The 10,063-nt window shown below is 43.4% G+C and overlaps 2 protein-coding genes across 3 annotated transcripts; both read left to right on the top strand.

Moving 5' to 3' along the window:
* Positions 1 to 396: 396 nt before the first annotated feature.
* Positions 397 to 1,298, top strand: LOC119121884 (cytochrome b-c1 complex subunit 6, mitochondrial). Its single transcript, XM_037249945.1, has 4 exons — positions 397 to 558; positions 749 to 784; positions 853 to 1,014; positions 1,095 to 1,298. The coding sequence occupies exons 1-4, from the start codon at positions 514 to 516 to the stop codon at positions 1,125 to 1,127; spliced, it is 276 nt and encodes a 91-aa protein (XP_037105840.1). The 5' UTR covers positions 397 to 513; the 3' UTR covers positions 1,128 to 1,298.
* A 122-nt stretch (positions 1,299 to 1,420) lies between these two features.
* On the top strand, positions 1,421 to 6,443 carry LOC119121882 (fatty-acid amide hydrolase 1). Of its 2 annotated transcripts, none has more exons than XM_037249941.1 (15): positions 1,421 to 1,999; positions 2,442 to 2,555; positions 2,651 to 2,791; positions 2,877 to 3,010; positions 3,089 to 3,295; positions 3,375 to 3,415; positions 3,547 to 3,671; positions 4,053 to 4,178; positions 4,250 to 4,344; positions 4,577 to 4,676; positions 4,745 to 4,784; positions 4,852 to 4,895; positions 4,964 to 5,072; positions 5,164 to 5,309; positions 5,745 to 6,443. In XM_037249941.1, exons 1-15 carry the CDS (start codon positions 1,778 to 1,780, stop codon positions 5,868 to 5,870), a joined length of 1,770 nt encoding a protein of 589 aa, XP_037105836.1. In that variant the 5' UTR covers positions 1,421 to 1,777; the 3' UTR covers positions 5,871 to 6,443. The 2 variants fall into 2 exon arrangements, with proteins under 2 accessions (XP_037105836.1, XP_037105838.1); XM_037249943.1 differs by having other exon boundaries at positions 4,745 to 4,788; positions 4,856 to 4,895.
* Positions 6,444 to 10,063: the final 3,620 nt, after the last annotated feature.

The raw sequence follows: 10,063 nt of genomic DNA, 5'->3' as shown, positions 1-10,063 counted from the left end.
ACTAGGCCACTGAGCTGGTAAATATGTATGTGATGTAAATAGCCGTGAATCCTCTGGAATATTTTGTGCATTACGCAATGGAGTCGATCCGTTATGCTATTTGGCTTTAAATTACCCCACAAGTGGCCAAACAGCCAGCCAGCCGGACTCTTTTGATTATTTGTGTAGTACCTGTTTAAGCCACACGGTGGTAGTAAAGGCTGCATAATATTGAGCAGTATAGTTCCGCTGTCGACTAAACAAATTAAAAGCATTCTGTTTTATCTCAATAGAATTAGTGGCTATCGTTGACATATTGTTTGTAATATCTACTCTTTATATATTTTTAGAAAAATAGGTATGGATAACAACGCCAGATAAGGACCCTATCGACTCATGAGATAGGGAGTGATCATTTATTTTGAAAGACGGAAACAAACGACTCGTTCGCTTTGAATCCAACTGGCGTGACCTCCAAACCAAAACATTTGATTCGGTTTGTGGTCAGGTAAGGGACACGGCACAGCAGCAAATATGGTCCTCGAAGACAAAATGATCGCGAACGGAGAGCCAGACGACGTAAGTAGGTGTTATAAAGGCGAATAAACAAACGTCTCATCTTGTTTTGTAACGCTAGCTTGGCATGGAAGGACAGCATTTGATGTCAGCGGATGTCTGAACAGTCCAGTTGCAGTCATTCATTGTACTGAGACTACAATGACCTGGATGAATGAGTATATTCACTGTCACTAACGCTGATCGGTTGCAGGAGGAAGAGGAGGAAGAAGAAGAGGAGGACCTAGTGGTACGTTGAACCCACTATTCGCGTTGGAAAGGAATCGGGCCCGGAAATCAAATGGTGCTGTTTTGCAGGATCCCCTGGACACGATGCGAGAAAAGTGTGCAGAGGCGGAGCACTGCGTACACACACAGGCACGTCTGGAACAATGTGAGACCCGAGTCAACTCTCGTTCCTCCACAACGGAGGACTGCACCGAGGAACTTTTTGACTTCCTCCATGCACGGGACCATTGTGTAAGTGAGAGGCTTTATTTTATTGCAGTGGGGACAGGTCAGTATAATGTCGGTGTGTAATTCCCATTTTATGTCTCCAGGTGGCGCACAAACTCTTCCATTCGGTTAAATGAAGCCCCTCTTCTTATTGGCTGTGCCAGTGGCTTACAAGGAGAATATGGTTCTAAATAGATCTAAAATATTCACTGTATGTATATGAAACACTATGTTATTTTATCTGTATGATCATATTAGAAACCTGCAGAGCAAGTGGAAGCAAATATTAAAGTGGATAGGTCAAGACATTTTGCCTATTCATTTAAAGCATCAGAATTTGTGATTAATGTTAAGTAGGTTATGGCTTCATTTAATTTGGGGTCAAAAAAAAATCAGGAAGGGGCTCCTACTTTTCACCGCACTGGTATTCATAAAAATGTAAAGATAGGTTGAATTATTTTGTGCAAAATGGATCACAAAACCAGGATCGTTGTTAAAATACACAAAACCAGTCACATCACAATGAAAACGGTTAGAGTCTAAAAACTCTAAAATAATCTACCGAAAGAATAGCAACAGTAGCGCCCTCTGGAGGCCGTTTTAGGTAATGCTATTGAATAGTCCAAACGGATAACTGCGCATGCGCAGGTTTGATTGTCTCGTGTTCTTTCGCCAATGATTTGCTCATCAACACTCCAAGCCTTAAATACTAGACGAGCTTGCGCCGAGCCAAAGTGACACAGACCGTTTACAGGCTAGGGAAGGTCAATTGTTTTAGCTAGCGAGTATGGACAATGTCAAACGGTTTTTCTCGGGGCTGGAAATGGACACCTGGTCATCAGCCGCCCTCTTAGCTGGGGCTGCTGCTGGCCTAGCGGGGGCTCTTGTGTCGCTTGCCCGGGCGGTCGACGGCCACCTGGACGCCAGGAGGAAGATCCAGAAAGCCAGGAAACTGAGAGATGACAGCTTGCTAAAAGCCGAAGAGGCTGTGTTACTATACAAGAAAGCGGTGAGTTGAAAATAGCTCGTGTTTCTGCCTTAACGTCACCATAAAAATACTTTTCAAACTTTTTCAACCAAGTAGCTTGCAGTACAACCTAAAAAAATAAAAAGTAATTCGCCAAGTACAGTACCACGACAAAATTAAGGTACACCAAATTTTCATCACAAACAAGATGGAGGTCCTATTACTAAAAAGTCAATTTAATATTATTGTAAACCACTTTAACATTCTGAGCATTGACTGACAAATCACCCAATGCATTTAACCTAGCAGATTTATATTTTAATGAAACCTAGAAAATATGTTGCTAGTGATATGGCACAACACTAAATCTCAAATAGTGATTCAATTGGAAGCACTCTGAATTTCTTTTCATTTATTTTTTGTGAGTGCGGGTCCTCAAATGAGAGTTAAGGCTATTTAACTTTACGTGTGATTCTCCTTCCAGCATCCAAAGATGGATTCATCTCTCATTTTGTCTTTGTCCTTGACTGAGCTGACAAAAAAACTACAGGATGGCCAGCTGGTACCTGAAGATGTGTTTTACTCCTACATGGAAAAGGTGCAGTATGATAAATCCAGTTTTAATATTCTTCGAATCAAGTCGAGGAGCTAATATCAACTGATTGATTACTTTAACCATCATTCTTTTTACAGACTATCAATGAAAACAAAAGGTTGAACTGTTGCACCACCATCCTGCTGGAAAGTTTTGACCATGTAAAAACTCTGGACTCCAACAAACGAGGGCTCCTGTACGGCGTTCCGGTCAGCATCAAGGATAACATTGCCTACAAGGTAACGGCAAGATGGCGTCTTGTGCATATCGCTGATACAGACTCTCTGTATCGAATCACGCATGCCATTCAAAACCCTCCCACAGTACTACGATTCCTCCTGCGGTCTGGTTTCTAACCTCGACAATCCGGCCGAGAAGGACTCGGTTATTGTGGAAGTCTTGAGGAGACAAGGCGCCATTCCCTTTGTGAAAACAAACGTCCCCCAGGGCACGTTGAGGTAAAGTTAACCACGTGCCGTTTAACAAAAAAAAAACAATCACACTCACCTTCTTTTTCCCTCGTGTGTCACCCGAAGCTTTGACTGCAGTAACGTCATCTTCGGGCAGACTGTGAACCCCCACAACCTCAACAAGACCAGCGGCGGTTCTTCCGGCGGTGAGGGGTCTCTCATTGGGGGCGGCGGCTCCATCCTCGGCATAGGCAACGATATCGGCGGCAGCATTCGTATCCCCGCTGCCTTCTGCGGGATCTGTGGCTTCAAGCCAACAGTGGGCCGAGTCAGGTTATCCATCGTCTTTCTGTCTTCACTTTTATGAGCTGGCATTCAACTCTCACAATAAAATGTCCTATTTGTGCCCTAGCAAACAGGGCGTTAGCACTGTCAGTCCGGGACAAAAGTCAGGTGAGTAACTTATCTGTTTGTGCTGTTTAACATGTTTTAATAAGTTAAAATGTGTTTCCTAAGTTCTAAAGTGTTAATGTGTATTGATTGTACTCTTCATGACAGTATGTCTATTTTTGTGGTGCATTTAGTGTTGACAAGTTCTGGGCCAATGGCAAAGGATGTGGACGGCTTGGCTCTGTGTATGCAGGCGCTGCTCTGCGACCACATGTTTGACCTGGACCCAACTATCCCGCCCCTGCCTTTTAATATGCAGGTGTGTCCTCACAGAATCATTTACGGATTGTCACAAGATCTTTTATAGCGGTCATCTAAATCACTTTTATATGCGTTAATGTTTGCTAACCGTCACGAGTCCGCTTGTTCCAGAATTAGTTGCAATTTGGCGCCATCTACAGGCAGAGACTGGTCCTGTTCAGGCTAAAAATTGCGTTAATGTGGCGGCCATGTTGGCTGGGGCAACTTTCCCATCAAAGTCATTGTAAATAAATATTAATATAGTTTAGACAAACTTTCAAACTTTTTAAACACTTTCAAACTTAAAAGTAATTGAGGTTTACTGGATCCTGTACACAGAAAAAAATGAGCATGTTGTCTAAATTTATTTAAGTTATTCTAACTGTGGCATGTATGTCAGGTGTATAAGAGCGCCAAGCCTCTGAGGATCGGCTACGTGGAAAACGACGGCATCACGCAACTGACACCGAGCATGACCCGAAGCCTCAGAGAAGTCAGGGATTTGTTGGAGCAGGCGGGCCATACGGTAAAACCTCACCGTAAGCGCACCAGTAAAGTGTGTTTTTAGATTTCTAATATGATTCTGTGAACACAAAGGTGGTGCCATACAATCATCTGAGGATTAAGGATGCATTTTTGCTCATATCCAATGGCATCTTTGGAGATGGAGGCGCCTCTCTGGTACAAAAACTGTAAGTCTTGCACAATCTGGTATGTTCGTCTGGGCCACCAGGGGGCAGTATAACACAGGCATACGAGAAGCGTTTCTTTAAGTGACTCAGTGAATTACAATCGTAGTTTAATGTTACATTTCAGTTTAAGTTAATTGTTTTATCGATTTGTGTGTCACTTAGGAGACTATTACCATAAATCACTTTAAATAAATCACTCTGACACTGTGGTTTCAAACTCTCATACTTTTAGGAAGGGGGGACCTTTTGATCCTTGTCTCAAACTTCAAGTGCTTCCTCTCTATCTTCCTCGGTGGCTGAGGAAGATCCTCTCGTTCCTGATCAGACCTCTGGTGAGACGTCTTTTTTTGAGCTGCAGAACTGCTCTGTCTCAGAGTCTTTTTTTTTTTTCTGTCCGCAGTCTCCTCGCGGTTCTCTCCTCCTGCAATGCTCCACTGGAGCCGGGTGAGAACTTTCAAGCTTTCTTCGTCAATGATGGCACACGCTAATACTCTCTTTGCTCATGTTTCAGGTCTGTTGTGAAGCTGTGGGAGCAACATGTGGCTGTGCAGGTGAGCAGATGACGTTTGAGCACGTGCAGAAGGAGACACTGAAGGTTTTATTTACGTGTGTTCGTCAGAACTACATAGATGAGACCCTGGCCGAATGGAGACGATGCAACATCGACGTGCTGCTCTGCCCCATGTTAGGACCTGCTTACAACTTCTTGTACTGCGGCAGGCTTACGCGTACGGACATCGCAATTTATTATGTGCCCAGAAAAAATCACGTTCTTCATATCCTAGTTTTGACCTATTTTTTCTTTATCTTTCTGTCCAGTTAATGCGTCTTTCACGGCTCTCTACAATCTGCTCAATTTTCCTGCTGGCGTCGTTCCTGTTTCCACGGTGACAGCAGAGGATGAGGAGGAATTGCGCCATTATGAAGGCTTCCATCGGGACCACTGGGACAAGCTTTTCAAACAGGTAATGCAACATGCAAAAAGGGAGCCGGGACTGGGAAACATTTCATGAATAATCACCATTTCTGTGCTACATGTTAGTTACATTTTTGATTGATGCTCTCCCAGAGGCCAGTTTTTCTCTTTATTAGTTTATTGACGCGTTTATGTTAATGCACACTGTTGCATCACATCATCAGCATGAACACATTTTGTCCCATTTTAGCTGTGGATGATATTTTTTGCCTTTTACATAAAACAGTAACAGGTGTGAAATTTACATACGGTGTCCATCTCATGAATTGGGTAAGTTTCTGCTCAGATAAATAGTAGATGTAGTATATTAGATGTAGTTCCACTGTCAGTCAACAGGTGGCGACAGCAGACTGTGGCCTCACTGCTGTCTTGCGTCTCGGAATTTCTCTGCCCTCATATGTGCCCTGTGTGCGTTTGTGTGTAGGCATTGTCAGGTAGCCAAGGTATGCCCATGGCCGTGCAGTGTGTGGCCCCTCCGTGGCAGGACGAGCTGTGTCTGCGCTTCATGAAGGAGGTGGAAGACCTTGTTAAACAGAGTAGGATCAAGTGAGGCCTCAGGTATAAGTCTGTTAAGTGAACCTTTGGACACAAGATAAGCCGGTCTGCGACGTTATCGTGAAACACAACCATTTCCGCTTTGCACTTGAGATAATGTTATCAAAACACAACCAGTGCCCTTCTGCACTCAAGATAATTTCATCGCAAAATTTTAATTCAAATCAGAATGTATGTACATGACCAGTCAAAGGAGAAACTGTCCGAACCTTTGACTTATTTACTAAATATGTGCACACAGTACTGCAAAGATACAAACTTAAAAATAATGTTAAAAAAGAAATGCACTCCAATGTTTGGTTTTTCAAGCTAATCCATTGACAAACTTAAAAGTTTTCACATTTCATTGAAGTTTTGAGAGCATTAGACTTTTGTATCATATTTGAAGTGGTTTTCCATTAGTCATTAGACAAACTTGCATACCAGCTGCTCACTGGAATATCCCAAATTGGAATTTCTAAAGTTTATGGGGGGGTCCTGTCACGTTATATCGATATTTGATGGCACCTACTCACAAACTTTTTTTTGTCAATGAGTGATACAATAAATGCGCCTTCTTTTCACCCTACCAACTCTGTCTTTGTATCCCTTCCTCTTCTTCATCACTGCTCCACATCATTTCCTTTCTCCCTCTCTTCTCACTGAGTGATCGTAGCACCTCCCAGGTAAAAAGAAAAGCGATAAAGCGGCCTAATGACACATGCCGCCTCCATCTAGCGTGTCGTCACATTATTGTAAATATGTGTTTTGCGGTAGGTTTACATAAATTTACATATGTTTCCCCCAGCTCTCGCCAAGCCATTAGGTACGGCGCCGACGTTTTCCATTACAATCGGGCTCATGAGACGAGCCGCAATCGAGAGGTTGTTCGCGGCTCTTATCGGAGGCGCGTGGAGAGAGAGCGAGTGGCTCTCGCTGTGCCACTCAGTCAGGGAGCGTTAAGCTTTAAGAGGCACTCGAGAGACTCGCCGGGCCCTCGGGGAACTTGACATTGTTCATAAATCCTGCAGGAACTGAGGAGGTATGGCACTGACAATCACACACACAAATAAAACATCCGGTAATTATATTTGGGGGATTTTAATTTGTTTATTATTGAATTAGCAGGTTTCACACGAGCTGGATATGTGAGAAGAAAAAAAGCTCTACTTTTTATATTGAAACAAAAGATTTAGACAATATCACCCTAGAAACTTATTTTGATTTATTATTGGAAGTTTTATATTAAAATCAATGGGTATAAAAAGAGCATGCTCTTGAATAAAATAAATGAAGCAACTCTCATCTTGTATAAACAAACACATTAAATTAATGGAGGGTAAAGAGTCCACATCCTATTTAAGTAAAGGATTGCTATACTTTTCCCCTCATTGCTTGATACCACGTGGCATCAATTCCCATTGGCATCATGGCTGGAAAACTTTCCGGATGTCTCCATTTACTTATTGCGGTGCGACGATTCCAATCCTTCCCGCAAAGTGTTGAGCTAGTGTATCGTGAAATATGAAGTCTGCGCCGTGATGGGGGCGAACAGCGATCAGCCTGTTGAACGCAATCGGCCTTGATAAAAGCGCCAAACACCTCATTTCCAGCAACCTTAGGCGATACGATCGGGTACTTGAAAAGCCATCCGGTCTCGCTCCTACCGTGCTTGTGTGCCGACAAATAAAACACCTTGCTGTCGCCCCAACTAACCTGGGATGATTCTGTCTTAATGTCCCATTTCAGGGACCGAGGAACCCATTGTCATTATGGCCATCGTGGCAATATGCGACACAGTGGGAGGGGGGCTTCATGTCTTTTGGACCCCCAACCTGGTTACACGGGAAGCAATAGTGTGTGATGGGAGGAGCCAGGTGGAGATTACAAGAGAGCTGATACAGGTATTCAGGTTCTATTAAACAACAGCATTTGTCAATACAGCAGCTTCTCAACATCAGCAGAAGGAGGCTGGGATTCCCAAAGTATCCCCCCCCCCCCCCCTTCCCCCATGACAGGATTAACAAACACGCTCACTATGATTTTCTCCAATTCTGTGACTCAACAATTCCGTGATCCACTCACTATCGGCTTTAAAGGCCCCTATCCCAAGTTTGAAAAGCTTACCCTTCGGACAAGGGACGCTCTTTCTTTCTTCCACTCCGTTCTACTTTTTTTTTTTTTTTTTTGCCGCATTCACTTGTTCGTCAAAGCCCGCATCGTTGCCAAGCTCTCCCGTCGAGCCCTCTCTGCACATCTGCTACGTTTGGGTTTTCCATTCTCTCCCCCCCCCCCTCCCTTCCAGCGTCTTGATTGGCCCCGGGCCCTTATAGGCAAATTGGTTTACATTGGCGAGATAAATGCTCGGCAAATGCGCTTAAAGACGTACAGTAAGAAAATGCAGACAGTGCGTGTCAGGATTATCACCAGAGTCGGTGGGGAGAAAAGGAAGAGCGCCTCTGTTGCACAAAGCCGGGGGGAGCCCGAGTGAAGCCTGCAGATAGAGTCCGTCTCATGCAGGAGAACCAGAGCAGGATTTCACATTTGCATGCTAGGCTCTAATTCCTGGCATTATATAACTTGTCGCCAACAATCAAACTCCTGCCGCATTGTGGAAGTCATGTTTCACGGGGGCGAGCAAAAATGTGTAGAGTTAGGGTTTTGTTTTGGTGGTGGCGGCGGCGACACTCAAGGGCCCCCCACCTAAGAGAAGAACCACTTTGGCATGATCTGACCTTATGGACCTCATTTACTACAGTTTCTTGAGTCAGCAAGTTTGTTGCAATTTAGTTTTACCCTTTGTAATTACATACAAATTCCCAAGACGAAAATTTGACCTCTGGAATTCGAAAAAATGACCTTAAAATGTCTGAATTAAGCAAAAATTGGCTAACTTCCTGTCATTTTTCGGTTTCAACTTTTTTATGATTCTACTTAGAATACACGAGCTCCAGTTTGACAGTACTCCAGACTGCATCCTGGTCTGCCCTTATGCACCTGGGGGGGGTCACCTAACCTCTGCCCCCCTAACGTAAAGGAGTTGATGTAAAAAAACTTCCATGTGTTTGTGGGTGTAAGCCCCCCCCCTCCTTTTACTCCCAATGCCGCCCCTCTCCGACCTCCCAACACAAAGCCCCTTGCATCCAAACCAACCCAGAAAATCACGGCGCACCATTCAATCATTGTGTTGTTTTTTCCCCCCCTCGCCCTCTCTCACCCCCTTTATGGTCCCAGTAAAGGTTTTAGGCTCACAGAGAAGGAGGGCTGTCACTGAGGAAACCTTAGCCATTGATGAAGTGACAGGCGCTGCCAGAATATGATCCTAATCCTGTTTCCAGCATTCTTTTAGGCCCGCTGGCATCGCAATTCCTCCACACATTCTCTGAGCTGTCAACTAGGAAAATCCCTCTAATAGCGCATTGCCGAGATACACATCAAAGAGCTCCTGGAAACCTTCAGCGGCTTAGCACACACACACACACACACACACACACTTAGCATTAACTTCCACCCCTACCGTGCTGCAAATAAAACTCAAGTGTTGATGGTAAACGGAGCTCATATTTAAAAGGATCTGAAGTGCATGCGCTTAAAAGAATGTCGTCTTGTGTAAACGTGTCCCATTATGAAAACACCAACCACTTTGAGAAAGTGATCTAATGTAGTTTATAGCAGTGGTGGGCCTTTAGTGGGGACTTACCAGACTTAATCCAGCTCTTAATACCACCACTGTCACATCACAATTATACAAACCATCGGTATTGTACTGCTTACATCATCTACGGAAGCTGAGAATCAATATAATATAATATAAATGTAAGACAAGTTAAATAAATAAAACTCATCTAGGGAAGCTGACAATCAATATAATATAAATGTAAAATAAGTCAAATAAATAAAACTAACCAGAGATACTGATTATTCGAGAATATTCATCACTTTAGATTGCTACAGACATAATTTGCTAATCAACCAATCAGAAGATAGAAAAATGCTGACATCATCAAAGGCCAGCTCTCTAGCCCTGTGAGGATGAATTCAAAATTAAAGAAGCAGTCCCAAAATCAAACATCTCAACATACACGTACTGGAAAATTTTTTGCATTCATTTAATATGATTTCATAAGACAAAATATTTTGTAAATTTAGGTCAAAAGAAAAGGCCTTGTTGGTTTATAGTGGTGTGTGAAAAAAAAAACAGGTGTGTGA

This window comes from Syngnathus acus, chromosome 4, assembly GCF_901709675.1.
Source record: "Syngnathus acus chromosome 4, fSynAcu1.2, whole genome shotgun sequence".
Taxonomy (NCBI): Eukaryota; Metazoa; Chordata; class Actinopteri; order Syngnathiformes; family Syngnathidae; genus Syngnathus; species Syngnathus acus.
The sequence above is the reverse complement of the archived record's forward strand: the minus strand, read 5'-3'. Positions and strand labels throughout refer to the sequence as shown.